Source organism: Primulina huaijiensis, chromosome 6 (genome assembly GCF_012295235.1).
Source record: "Primulina huaijiensis isolate GDHJ02 chromosome 6, ASM1229523v2, whole genome shotgun sequence".
Taxonomy (NCBI): Eukaryota; Viridiplantae; Streptophyta; class Magnoliopsida; order Lamiales; family Gesneriaceae; genus Primulina; species Primulina huaijiensis.
Window position 1 is genome coordinate 14,685,217 of NC_133311.1, and position 15,727 is coordinate 14,700,943.

At 35.3% G+C, this 15,727-nt stretch overlaps 1 protein-coding gene across 1 annotated transcript; it reads right to left on the reverse strand.

Moving 5' to 3' along the window:
* Positions 1 to 1,758: 1,758 nt before the first annotated feature.
* LOC140979598 (uncharacterized) lies at positions 1,759 to 4,442 on the reverse strand. Its single transcript, XM_073445082.1, has one exon. The coding sequence runs from the start codon at positions 4,305 to 4,307 to the stop codon at positions 2,076 to 2,078; it is 2,232 nt and encodes a 743-aa protein (XP_073301183.1). The 5' UTR covers positions 4,308 to 4,442; the 3' UTR covers positions 1,759 to 2,075.
* Positions 4,443 to 15,727: the final 11,285 nt, after the last annotated feature.

Genomic DNA, 15,727 nt, shown 5'->3' on the forward strand with positions numbered 1-15,727 from the left:
CTCAAAATCTTGTTGGTTTCAAATAGGTTGGAAAGAAAAAAGGCTGTTTGCATGTGAATATGAAAATACAAAGACACAACTTCATTTACTCTTTGCAAACGAAATCTAAAACCACAGCATACTTACAAACAGGGAAAGCTCCAATTGAAGGAAAGACAAGTGAATTCGTAAACATGCAATTACTGATATGAAAAAAAAAGAAAGTGAACGCACAAAATGTGATTATTGATGATAGATAAATTTTTTAAAAGTCTAAAGCTAAACAGCATCCATACAAAATATTTGTAAGACCATTTTGCCATCAAAAGTGGTTGACAAAGGAATTCGTGAAAAAGAAATTTCCGTATGCAAGAAAGCACCGAGTACTGAAATCACAAAAAAAAAAAAAAAGCTCAATAGATTAGCCAACTCTACCAGGTGGATCAGGAAGATTGGTAGGAACAGTTGGTTGATAATCGGCAGCCTGTTCCTGTACTACTGGAGCTGAAGGCTGGTAACCAACTACCTCATCACCAAAGCGAAACACATCATTCAGAACAAAATAGCCTCTCTTGTGGGGCAAGGAAAAAAAAATGTCCGCGCAGATTTGTTCCACCTGGTAGTATCTCTAGATTTCAAAGAATCAGTAACAACCACGAGAACACCTACATTCCAAGGTTCAAGGGAATTTATTGTATTGATTTCAATTCCATTGAAGTCTAGTGACATTATTAGCTGATGAATTTGTTGCAGAAAAAAGGAAACAAACATGACATACACATAAAAGTGGAAATAATGTACACGATCTCCTATTGAACAAAGTTAACCACCTACTGAAAAGTAAGAAATCCAGACTGCTGCTGTTGGATCACAAATCATATCAGTTCAACGATTCATACAACAGAAAAATTTAAGAAACAGAATCTCTTTCATATAAGTCATGTGGATGGACTTTTTACCAACACATATTTCTAATCCAGATCTCTAGGAATAACATTTGAAGAAAGTTTAGAGAAAATCATCCCACAAGGCAAAGTAGGAAGAATTTAACACCCTCCGGTTGCTCATCTTTGTCATCTGGATGATGTATCTTTTAACACTATTAACACATCAAAAAGAAAAAGACATTTCCTATACATACCAACACCAAAGTTCAGTAGTTTCATATTTCCATATTTCATACATGGTTATGACTAAGCATTAGTGTCAGCAAAATATGCCACATAACTCTAGTGTTAAAAATTCAACCATTTGGCATAAAATTGTAGATCACATTAGCTATGTTTTCACTAAAGAAAAAATATGTGCATAATTCAATAAAACAGAATTGCTCTAAGATATTTTAACATCAAATTATGCAATACTCCATCAGCTGCCCATACAACGTAGGAATTAAATAATAAAAAGAAATGCATCGAAGGCGTGAACTTTTGGTAGCTTTCTGAAAGAACCAGTAAAACAAAATCCATGACCATAACAGTTTATTTTGAAAAACTGGTATACTTCACAGAGGAACCCATCACCAAGGAGGAAATTGCAAAAAGATATTTCTTTACACCACGATTTCCATTCCCTAAAGACTAAAAACCAGCTATAATAAATAATCCTTTGATAACTAACGTAAAAACCATCGAGTTATCACCATAAATCAAAATTTCAACATAATTCAATCTGAAGGACATCGACACTCAAAAGCAATAATCATTTTAAAAAGAAACAAAGATAAGAGGATCAGCAGAGGAGGAAAATAGAAGTGGAAAATCCAGTGGAAGAAAATAGTGAATCACACTAATCAGAGCGTTGTAAGTTGTAATACTGATGTGGTGAGTTATATAGACGATCACACAGATCTCAACATTTGGCAATCGTTTACATTTACATCTCCCTGTTATCTTTTTAAACAATCTGTCATGATACAAAACACAAACACAGCCTTCAATTGTGAGATAATTTCATAACAAAATCTGGAAATGGATCGGCAGTAGGCAACTCTGAGGTGGAGACATCTTTAAGATCCACGAAAAACCAAGGGTGTGTTCGTTTTGTCAGAACCAGAAAAAGAAAGGAAGTGTATCTATATTTCACGTTGACACTGATCAGGGGATTGACGTATGAAGCTGGTCAGCACTATTGTGGAGTTTGGTTAGCAATTTATCATGCATGAGACTGCTTCTTTTTGAATTTGATACATCATGGTTAAAAGATGGTAGAAGCTTAACAATATTTTCTGCCTCGGGGATACCACATATACACATCAATATTGTAGACGTCAGTTCATCGTCAAGAACAACACCTGAATCTGCAATTTGGTGAAGCAACACAATTATTTCTTCTGTTTTACCCACTGCACTAAATCCCTTGAGCAAAGAATCGAAAACAAAAACATCTGGTGAGAATCCACATGCCATCATTCGGTCATATACGCTTTTAGCTTCTTCCATCATTCCTAATTTTGAAAACCTGTTGATCAAGATTGAAAATGTCCACGCATCAGGTTTCAATCCCCTATGCTGCATATCAACCAGTAGTTCGTTGCTAAACTCAATATCCCCTGCTTTAATGCTTGATTCAATGATAATGTTGTAAGAGATAACATCTGGTTGGCATTTTCCACTGACCAAATATTTGAACAAAGTTCTTGCTTGCTCCAAGCTACTCTCCCTGCGTAAAGCCGCCATTAATGTGTTATGGTCAAACGTGGTAGGAGTAGGACCGTTGGTTCTCATTTTCGTAAAAATACCTTTTGCCACATTGATCAAGCCACATTTGCATAATCCTTCTATTGTAGCACTGTAAATCAATGAATCTGGAATCAATCCCAGTTCAGAAACCTCCCTCCATAGGCGCATAGCCTTTTTAACATTTTTCGACTTGAAATGAGCGTCAATTAGGACAGTATAAGGCCCAACATCCCTCAGTTTCTTGTATTCAACCATCTCACGATTGACTATCTCCGCCTTTGTAAGACGACCCTCCTTGCACAGGCCTTGAATTAAAGTGGTTAGTGTCCAAGAATCTGGCTTGGCATGATTTTTATTCAAGTTCATTGAATTAAAAAGTTTCAGGGCACCATCAACCTTTCCCATGTCACAAAGCCCTTTCAGTATTGTATTATAACTCACCACATCAGGCTTCATATCCAGGTCAACCATCATTTCCAGAATCCTAAATGCATCATCCAACAACCCAACCTTGCATAATCCATTAATTAGAGTGTTGTAAGTTGTAATACTAATATCTTCGCCTTTTTCCAACATAAAATCAAATAACTCCACCGCTTTCTTGGTTTTCCCAAGTTCACAAAGCCCACCAATCATACCAGTGAATATTACGACATCAGGACGTATCCCAAGTCCAATCATATCATTGAACAATGTCTTGGTTTTTTCTAGTTTTCCCTTCTTACAAAGACCAATAATCAAACAAGTATACGTAACATTATTGGGCGAAACTCCTTTTCTCAACATTTCATCAAAAATTTCGCTAGCTCTATCAACATCTCCGCTGCTGCAATATCCATTTATGAGTGTACTATACACAATAACATCAGGTTCTAACCGTTTCCTCATCTCCTCCCACAATTCGATAGCTTGATCCACCTGACCCTCCCTGAAATAACCATCCATCAGAACATTATATGTGACCAAATCGGGAACTACATTAGCACATTCCATCCTTTTCTTCAGGCTCGTAGCCTCACTCAATTTCCTCTCCCGGCAAAATCCCTTTATCAAAGTGTTAAAACTAACTCGATCCGGCAACACACCATTTCTACCCATCTCACCTAATAATTCCTCTGCCTTTATAACTAATCCATTACAACAAAAACCATTCAATATAAGATTCACAACATAAACATGAACGCTATATCCGTGCTTCAAAATCAAACCAATCACTGCCATAGCCAACTGCGGAATACAGAAATGCACCAAACACTCAACTAGAGCAGATAGCGACAAGTATGCAGACAAAACCTCATGAATACTCATTCTCTTGTAAACACTGAAAGCCATTTTGTACTCTTTATTCTTGGCAAGAATTTGAAACAAAAGATTGCAATTAGGCTCCGAAGGAACGATACCCGTGTCCAAGGATTGCTCAAAAAGTCCATAAACATTTCTCAACTGGATTTTGGTGATGGGTTTTTGAGATAAAGATTTTATTTGGGATTCGATCATGTCTAATTTTTTGGTTGAGGGGACTGGAGAAAGGTTTAAGCCTGGGGTTGAAGTGAAGAAATTTGAAAAGATCTTATTTTGGCTAGGAAAATAGAAACAAGGGTTTAAAAACAGTCTTTTGACTCTTTTCCCAGTCATGCTCACTGTCATAGCTATATTTCTATTGAAATTGGATTCTTGTTTTTCCTTTTAGGGATTCAAGAACTGAACTTAAGTAACAAATGGAGCAAATGAGAACAGATAAACATATTACACATAAACGTATAAACATCGTGTTACCCACCAGCCGTACCAGGGAAAGCAAATGCTGGAACGGTGGTCTCAAAGGCGGGAGCCCACGAGGAGGAAGAGAGGAAACCAAAACAGATATGAACTGGAGGCATAATTGGTTTCCTTGAAATCTTGTACCTTTTTATTTTTATTTTTATTTAGGTTTAATTACAATTACATCCCTCAAGTGTACTACAATCACAAACAAGTCCAACTAACTTTTAAAACTACATATACATCCCCTCTTGTTTTTATCAAGTTTACATTTTATCTCCTCCAATTTTAAAAATTACATATGATTCTCCTGAAATATAAGTCAATCTTACATTTATCCCTCAAATATGAGATTAAAAATAAGTTTTATTTAGTTTAATTTTTATAAATTAAGATAAAATTAAACAACAAACTAAAAACTCGAATAATAAATATATTTTGGATTGGTTCAGTCGATTTTAGTTTTAAAATACATCGAATGAACTTTAATATTTTGAGTTTTAACATATAAAATAGAAATAATTTTTTTTGGTTTAGCTGTATTTGTACGTTCATTTTTTTTACTTTTTTTAATCAATTAATTTTTCTAAATGTCCATGTTATTTAATATTATGAATATGAGGTGACAATTGAAAGGCCTAAAAATACCTAAAGAGGTGTATATGTAAGTTTAAAGTTAATTGGTGTAGATCTAAATTTAATATAAATTTGTAGCATACACAGTTGGATTTTTTGTAACTATAATAAACTTCAGGGGATTTATATAATTAAACCTTTTATTTTAATAATTAGCCACTAAAAAAAATAAAAGTATAAATATTGTGTTTTGCAACAAAATAATAATAATTTTTATTATTAACATATATTAAAAATTGATTCGGAAAAATCTCGATAGGACCAACTCAGCATTGCTAAGAAGAAATGCTAAATCATGTTCAAACGATCAAGATCAATGGTTCAATAAATCAACTGGTAAAAGACATATTTGAAAGCGTGTTAGGAGTCTCGTTTGAAAGTGTGACATAATATGAGTTGGATTTGACAAAATATTATATAAATCAAAATCTTCTAGTAGAATATTTATTGTTTCGGGAAAAAAAGAGACCTGACATAACATTTGAACTTCCATAAACAGATTTATGGGTTCTTTACTTTCTGCACTTTATTTAAGTTCAGCTATGTATATTGTCCATTCTGTTATGTCTGCCATCAATTCACATTCTATTCATCACATTTTCTTGAGCAAATTTCACATTTAGACTTGCTTTAAGTCGCCCATTCGATCGGTTTAGATCAAGAAAAGCATCTTCAGTTTCTAACAAGACTAATAGGCTCGAAAATCTTGAAAACCCCGACATCAATTTATTCACCTCTTCTAAATTGTAGCGTCGATCCTAACAAATCTTAAGTTAGTATAATGAAAATTTTTAAAAATTAGAAACTATTGATTTAAAATAAAGTATATGACAATTAGAATAATTATACTGCAAAAATGTTCAATACTTCATAATAATGAATTGAAAAAAACATTATCTTTAGAATATCATCAATATGTTTGAAATAAGAATCGATTTTCATAATTAAAAGCAAAAATTATGTAAGGAATAAGGATAAAGCCCGACATAGCATTTTTTAAAATGATAAAATTTTACATATAAAATTTGCAAATATTTTCATTTTACTTTTAAAAATGATAAAAAATAGTATCTTTTGTCGGTCAAAAAATGTTGTTTAAGTTTTTTAAGTGTATATTTGTAGGATCGATATTTGTTGTTTTACCAAAAACTATATTTAGTGATAATTGTGCTACTCAAATTTTTCAAATTGTACATGTTTCGATTTTTCTACCCAAGATGGACAATTATTGTATCAAATAATCTTCTTCTCAATAATTGCACTCCTTGCAATCAATGAGATTCGAACCGTGACGTTGGCTCTGAGATCAATTGTAGTACCGGACGTTTGTCGCTTTACCAAAAACTATAGATGATGGTTATTGTGCAAGTCAAATCTTTTAAATCGTACAACACCTCAAGTATCATGTTTCGATTGTTCTACCCAGCAGAGACAATTATTGCACCTAACAATATTTGAAATTCAAACACCAGAGACAATTATTGTACAACAAATATCATGATGTCCATATGAACACATAGTTGTCAACTCAAATTACTCAATTCAAACAGCAGATAGACGCATGGTTCGATCTCCTCCAGACTACAATGGGCGCATAATTGCGAAAAATTCTCGAATTTATGCAACATGGTGATTTTAAAAAAAATGAAGTGTTAGATTATAAAAAATTTGAAGAACAAAAGAAGCAAGATGAGAGAACCAGATACGAGGAGTCGAAGAGAGAAGAAGAAACGAGAAGACTAGAAAAAGAAGCCCCAAGAAAAAAAGTGGTGCTAGCATAGACTCAAGTTTTAGAAAATAATTTATCTTTCTTGTAGGTGTATTAAGATTTGTTATGAATTTGTACCAATGTTATTTCATTCATTTAATGAAATGCATTTGTTTTAAATTATCCTTTTATTGTTTTTTCATAAATTTTGTATAATCTTACAGATTGATTTGTCATCACCAAAAATTGAGAAATTGTTAAAATATTTCTATTACTATAAGTTTTGGTGATTGAAAAAATAGCAAAATCAAGTTGTTTCAAGATCCAATCTCTCATATTTTGTATTTACATGTTTGCCGACAACTGGATCAAGTTTGATCACTCAAGAATTACGATCACATCAAGCTGTAGATCACCTGTCTTTTGTTCGGACCACGTATTAAAATGAAGTGCTCAAACATAACCATTATAGTCAAACTACACTGCAACCGATCAGATATGAGTAATTCAAGGAGGATAGGATATGTTGTTTTACCATATCAACTGAAGCTGTTCAAGCTAACCGTTGTTTTTGTGATTTTTTCTGTTGAACCGATGGTTCTTAAACATCCAAAACTTGTAAAGTGATCACTAAGATTTTCAACGTAGAAAGTGATAACTCCTAGTTGAAGTGGGTTGTTATAAGAAGTTATAAAACCAAAATATTTGAGTAGATTGTTTCGTAAGTAAAAGAACAGATGACGACGTAGGAATGCTTATCTCCAAACCTTAGTAAATATTTGTTTTATTTCCTTGCACACTTTACATTCTTGTTTAGTCTTTCTCAAGTTGTTTCTTGTTAAATAACTACTTACATCATATATATCTTACCACTAAACAAATCGGACCGTTTCTGTACTTTTTTTATCTTCAGTGGTTCAATAAAGCTACTTTTCAAAAATGTCTTAAAACCTTAAAAACTATTAAGTAAATATCGATTTTAATAAAATAATTTTAAGAGTTTATTCACACCTCTAAGTTCTAATATGATCCCAACTTATTATTAGCATCAAAATTTTTTTTATTTAAAAAAAATATGTATATGGTAAGCCAAACGAGGACATAACATAATTCATAAATAAATTCTTACAAATATACTAAATCTTTAATAATCCGTGTCAGGAATTTTAAATTATATAAATCGAATTTGAAATAAATCATGATATGCATTTGGGACTAGCTATTAGCATCTAAATATAAGCNTTATATCATTTAAAATTCCTGACACACACACACACATTATTAAATTTCATTTATTCCATCTCTCCATGTGAAGTACAACTGCATGTATCCTCATGCGCTTACCAAACTATGAACAAATTAAATTTTTAAAGGATGCAGGCATATTTTTGTAATATATTACAATTATAGAATCAATAGATACTATTTCAATTACAATATTAAAAAAAATTGCAAAAAAAATTGATAAAAATTTGATCGAATTATCGTGATGAGTAATTATCGATCGTCGAATACTTTTCCCATATCAATTGAGCAGTAATTATATCACAAAAAAATACTTTCGAATTTCGATCGGAACAAAATTATTTTGTGATGTATGTTCTCTCATCACTTTTTATTTATTTTTTAATATTATGTAGATGTTATAAAATAAGGGGAAATTTAATTACTTTGGGTATTTTAAGAATCGAAAATAATTTATGGGGAAAAAAGAGAGAGAGAAACGAAAACCCTCAAAGTGGAGGAATTTAAAATTATCATGCCAAAACGGATGCAACACTCTTCCAAGATTTGTTAATTAATTTCGAGCGACGTGAATAAAATAACCTTCTACTTTTACACGAATTAATTTATTATTAGGGGAACAGTATGGTCCTAAAAATGAGGTTTCTACGGGAAACCCTTGTTAGAGCAACTGTAGAGAAAAGTCGAGATCGAAGTTGTAAGCTATAATACCTTCATTATGGATTTTACGTCACAAGTGGATAGGCGAAGAGAGTTACAGAAAGGCACTTGGAGTTTCTTTCGTGACCTGATAGTTATCAAGGAATCTCACGACTTGGAAGTACTAAGATCTGTACAATATGATGAGATTTCTATCTGGACCCAATACCACGACGTCGCGTGCTGATTGCTTTTCTAAATAAAAGTATTCTCAGATTGGAATTGTAGATGAAGTGGATTAAGTAGACAATGGATTGTATTGTTGGAATGAGGGTACGTATAAATATTACCCGACCACTAAAAAAGTTTGTTCGAGTGGGTGTAGGAAGAGGGCGATGACGAAGTTATCATAATTTTAATGTATGAGCGTCTTCTTGATTTATGTTACCAATGTGGTATTGTTGGCCACTCGTCACGAGATTGTGAGGAGGAGTTAAAGGGGGAATGCTAAATTAGAATATGGAGATTGGTTGAGGGCTAAGACACATGTAAATAAGGGTAAAGGTAAATTGATGCAACCAAAGAAATCCATCTCCACCCATAATAAGTTTGGTAAGGACAACAAGGGGACACAGATGGACGATGATCATGAAGCTGAATTACAAACAAACCATCAAGATGGATGGACACAAAAAATATCATGGATCCATGTCAAGAACTCAATCTTACGGATCATGCCGAGAACTTGAATATGAACCCACTTGAGGTTGATCCCACCAGATCTGGACATGGATATGATGATGATCCATGGAAAACAAATTGCCACGCAAGCCAAACAACCCTCTATGAAGTGGAAGCGCATGGCCCGTGCACATTCTGGAAAAAAGAGCGTGAATCGCCTTAAAAAATCCCAAGTATGAACAACAGTTGGCCTTGAAGAGGAGTACAATGAGAACATCAGGTTGGGGAAGAGACTTGCTGGCCACAGCTTAAATCATCCTTCTCTTTTTTCATCAGTGGCGACAACAATGAGTTGACAACAGTGGGAATCAACATGCATTCCAGGAATTGAAACAGTTAATAGCCGACAAGTAGCCTTTTCTCTTATTATTGTGTGAAACTCGAAAAAGAGATTTAAATCATACTCAATAGTCATCTATGCTTGGTTATCAAGACAGATTTGCGGTGAATAGCAGAGTACACAGTGGTGAATTATATTTATTTTGGAATGATCCATTTTATTTAAATATTACTTCTTTCTCTCAGGGACATATATATTGTTTAGCGAAGCACAATGATAAAAGGTGGACATTTACAGGAATTTATGGGAATCCTGATGCAAGCCTCTGAAACCTATCCTGGAGTCTCATGAGGAGACTGACAGGACTTCATGAATTACAAGATATCTCCTGGATTATCGGAGAGGACTTCAATGAGATATGTTACGACAGTGACAACATAAGGAGTAACATACACCTGACTAGTCAGATGGTAGCTTTTAGGAATGTGCTGAATGAGTGTAATGTTCAAAGCTTACATTGTGAGTGATAACTCTTTACATGGGTCAATCAACGACACACAGATGGACTAATATTCGAGAGGCTTGATAGATATGTTGATTCATTTAACTGGAGAATGATGTATCTGACAACAACATTTGCCTCATTGGATTTCTACCACTCAGATCATCTCCCGATTTATTTGAAATTTGGTTCAACAACATCTTCAGAACAGTTGTGAGCTAATCCGGAAACAAAAATTTTCTAGTTTGAGGTTATGTGGATGAGGGATGATGACTGTGAGGATGTGACATGAGCCAGTTGGCTCGGACATCACCCGACCACGAGACTCGTGGATTGGATAAAGGGCTGCTCTCAAAATCTGAAACAATGGGTGCAATGAAATTTCTACGCAATACCGAAACAGATCATATTTAAGCAAGATCAGGTAGAAAATCTCCAAAAACATGCATGTTGGCAACTTGAGATGACAAGAATTAATGTTCTTGAAAATGAGGTTGAGAAGCTCATGTCGCAGGTACTGGAAACAACGAAGCCGTGTGGATTGGTTGAAATCAGGGGACAAAAATACAAAATTCTTCCACAGGATGGCGACACTAAGGAAGTCGCAAAACTCGATTAGTGGACTTATCTACAATTACAGAAATCTGGTCAAGACTTTAGAGGTACTTCGACAATTATTCTTGATTATTTCGAAGGCTTATTTACTTCAACTAACCCTTCCCCGAATATGACGAATCACGTGCTTGACAATATTGAACCTAAAGTAACAAGTGTTATGAATATGATTCTCGGTGCGCTTTTTACGAGTATGAAAATCAAATCTTCCCTCTTTGATATGAACCATGACAAGGCTCTTTGTCCAAATGGGATGTCGACTCTCTCTATAAAAAATATTGGCATATAATAGGAGAATATGTCACCAGATAAGTGCTATAAATTCTGAATGAGAATAATCCAATGAAAAATTGAAATAATATTATCATTAACCTCATTCCGAAGGTACCCAATCCTATGTTGATGAAGGAATTCCTCCTGATTAGCATTTGCAATGTATGTTACAAAATCATCGCCTGGGCAATGAATAATAGTTTAAGGCCATTGATGAAGCTCATTGTTGATGAAACTCATATGGCTTTCGTCCTAGGAAGATTGATATCAGATAATATCATTCTAAGCTTCGAAACAATTCATTGGATGCGTAATAGAAAATTTGGAAAACACGATTATGTAGAATTGAAACTGGATATGAGTAAAGCTTATGACCAATTTTCTCGCAGCTTTTATGGATAAGCTGGGCTTCAGCCGTGACTGGACCGGAAAAGTAATGCAGTGTATCTCAAGTGTAAACTATTTTTTTGCGCTTAATCATGAAATAGTGGGCAGCCTTAAACCGAGTCGGGGTCTCCGCCATGGTGACTCTCTCTTGTCGTACTTATTCGCTCTTTGTGCTCAAGGTCTATCAGCTACACTATCATCGTATGAATCCCCTCCCAATAATAACACATCTATTCTTTCAGACGATAGTCTTATACTCTTCAGAGCCTTTGCAACAGACTGTGCTTGAGTGAAAGATTGTTTGTGTGCATATGAAATGGCATCATGGCAAGTAAAAAACTTTGAAAATCAGCTTTATCTTTAACTCCAAACACGAAGACATATATAATATACACGATCAAATCATTTTTAACCATCCCAATGGTTCAAGGGCTCAATGTATATATTGGACATTTACAGGAATTTATGGGAATCCTGATGCAAGCCTCTGAAACCTATCCTGGAGTCTCATGACGAGACTGACATGAATTCATGAATTACAAGATATCTCCTGAATTATTGGAGGGGACTTCAATTAGATCTGTTACGACAGTGACAAAATAAGGAGTAACATACACCTGACTAGTCAGATGGCAGGTTTTAGGAATGTGCTGAATAAGTGTAATGTTCAAAGCTTACATTGTGAGCGATAACTCTTTACATGGGTCAATCGACGGCACACAGATGGACTAATATTCGAGAGGCTTGATAGATATGTTGATTCATTTAACTGGAGAATGATGTATTTGGCATGTGTCTCATTGGATTTCTACCACTCAGATCATCGTCCGATTTATTTGAAATTTGGTTCAACAGCATCTTCAAAACAGTTGTGAGCAAATCCGAGAACAAAACTTTTCTAGTTTGAGGTTATGTGGACGAGGGATGATAAGTGTGAGGATGTGATATGAGCCCGTTGGCTGGGACATCACCCGATCGTGAGACTCGTGGATAGAATCAAGGGCTGCTCTCGAAATCTGAAACAATGGGTGCAACGGAAATTCTACGCAATACCGAAACATATCATGGATAAGCGAGACCAGCTAGCAAATCTCCGCAAACATTCATGTTGGCAACTTGAGATGACACAAATTAATGTTGGCAACTTGAGATGACACAAAACTCTGCAAAATGAAGCCGAGTGGATTGGTTGAAATCAGGGGACAAAAATACAAAATTCTTCAACTGGACAACGACACTAAGGAAGTTACAAAACTCGATCAGTGGATTTATCTCCAATCATGGAGATCTGGTTAAGACTTTAGAGGTATGTCGACAATTATTCTTGATTATTTCGGAGGCTTATTTGCTTATTTACTTCTACTAACCTTTTTCTCGGATATGATACATCATATGCTTGACAATATTGAACATAAAGTAACAAGTGTTGTGAATATGATTCTCAGTGCACCTTCTACGAGTATGGAAATCAAATCTGCTATAATTGATATGAACCTGACAAGACTCTTGGTCCAAATGGGATCTCAACTCTTTCTATAAAAAAATATTGGCATATAATAAGAGAGGATGTCACCATATAAGTGCTATAAATTCTGAATGAGAATGCTCCAATGGAAAATTGGAATAATACTATCATTAACCTAATTCCAAATGTACCCAATCCTTTATTGATGGAGGAATTCCTCCCGATTAGCCTTTGCAATGTATGCTACAAAATCATCGTCTCGGCAATGACTAATCGTTTGAGGCCATTGATGAAGCTCATCGTTGAGGAAACTCAGAGCGCTTTCATCCTAGTGAGGCTGATATTAGATAATATAATTCTAGGCTTCGAAGCATTTCACTAGATGCATAGTAGAAAAATTGGAAAACACGATTATGTAGCATTGAAATTGGATATGAGTAAAGCTTATGACCATGTAGAGTGAAATTTTCTCGCAGCTATTATGGATAAACTGGGCTTCAGCAGTGACTGGATCAGAAAAGTTATGCGGTGTATCTCAAGTGTAAGCTATTCTTGTGTGCTTAATCAGGAAATAGTGGGTTGCCTTAAACCCAACCGGGGTCTCCGCCAGGGTGACCCCCTCTCGCCGTACTTATTTCGCTCTTTGTGCTCAAGGTCTATCAGCTACACTATCATTGTATGAATTCTCGTCCAGTACTAAAACATCTATTCTTTTCAGACGATAGTCTTATATTCGTTATAGCCTCTGCAACATACTGCGCTAGAATGAAATATTGTTTGTGTGCATATGAAGTGGCATCAAGGCAGGTAATAACTTTGAAAAATCATATTTATGTTTAACTCCAAACACGAAGGTAGATATGATATACACGATCAAATCAATTTTAACCATCCCAGTGGTTCAAGGGCACAACATATATACTGGGTTGCCAACCTTTTCCTTTCGCAGTAAGCACATTCAGTTTCAGTACCTTGTGGAGATAGTTTCACGCAAAATAAACAGATGAGGGAATAAGTTATTCTCATTTGGTGGAATGGAAGTTGTCAGCAAATTTGTCCTACTGCAATACCCACATATGCAATGTCATGTTTTCGTATACCTAAAGCAACTTGTGGTTCGATTGGAAGAGAATGTGCTAATTTCTGATGTGGTATAGACAAGGAAAGAAGAAAGATGCATTGGACGACATGGGACCTCCTCTATAAACCAAAAGTTCTAGGGGGCTGGGATTCAGGAAGTTCGAAATCTTCAATAAAGCATTACCTGCAAAACAATTGTGGAGAATTATACATAATCTATCTGCATAAGTTGCGCATGTCTTAAGGCCTGATATTTTAAATATATGGACATAATGTAGCGTGTACTTGGGAAGCAACCGTTCTTATATATGGTGGTCCTTGGTTTGGAGTAGGGAACTTCTTGATGCTAGACTTTGTTGGCGCATTGAGGATGGCTCTGTAGTTGATTTATTCTGGGATAGATGGGTCCCATCACTGAATTCAAAACTCACCTCACAAAGTGTCCAGCTACATGTGGGCACTAGTGAGCTCCTTGATTACAAGTTGACAATGGAATGATCCGCTAATTAAAAGTACCTGCCTTTCATATATTGCACAGAAGATACTTAGAATTCCACTATCAATCAACAATGCCGGCAACTCATGAAGATTCTGGAAATTCGATCTAAAAGGGCAGTACTCGCTGCGGGAGGGTTACAGATTGGGAATTGGCATGCACGATCCTCCTATACATCAATCGAATCTCACTTATATGCAGATCTGATGGAGAACTCTCTGTTCCCTGGCAAATCTGCCAAAGATTCAGGTATTTTGGTGGCGAGTTTTTCACGATATCACACCCACAATGATAAATCTTGTGAACCATCACGTCCCTGTACCAAGGTGGTTCCCATTTTGCCATAATTCAGAAGAATCTTATTGTCATGGATTATTATAATGTCTGGCCATAAAGAGTTTATGGAAGAATAATGATGTATGGAGAAGACCGAAGAACTTTAAGATACATGACACACGCGAGGTCTGCTCATGGATACTAGATCATACAAACAGAGAGGAGTTTGAGGACTTCTGCTATCTAGCTTGGGCGATTTGGAATGAGTGATGCAGTAAATTGCATAATAGTGGGAGTAATGAGATGCAAAACCTGAACGTTAATTAATGCGGCTCACTTGTTAGATGAATTCTGTCAAGCTCAGAAGAATGGTTCGACCTCCTGAACGACATGTGCATGGCCCGGCCCAACCACAGGTGCATGGCACTCGCAACATCACTGACAAGAACCACCAGTTGATCACCTTATTTTAGATGTCGATGCTAGTTTCTCAATTATGGGAGACCATTGTGGTGTTGGTGGGGTTCTTCATAATCACGAGGAATAAATGTTGGTGGCATTAGGGCGTGTAATACCAAAGCCTAAAACCATTGTTCTAGGAGAGCTGCTAGTTATTCAAGAAGGCTTCTAGATTGTCCGAGACAAAGGCTTCCATCAAGTGATCTTATTTTCAAATTCACTCTTTGCAGTACAAATAGTCACGAAGCCAAGGGATGATCTCAGCTACGCAGGTTCATGCGTTTCAGATATTTACGACATGATTACAAATTTATCAATAACCTCCTTCTCTCATGTAAGAAGGACGACTGACGAAGTTGCTCATTTTTTAGCAATTTTTTTTTGTTCTTCTCTTGATCCTTTTTTATTGGATGCCTCTTGTAACGAAAGACATTCAGTGATATCAATAAAAGTTAAAATTTTAATCGTCAAAAAACAATTATTATTAGGGAAAAAATATTTTAA

What these genes read in the sequence shown, in the direction of transcription:
- LOC140979598 (XM_073445082.1), bottom strand. Translation starts at nt 4,307, where the DNA reads ATGACAGTGAGCATGACTGGGAAAAGAGTCAAAAGACTGTTTTTAAAC.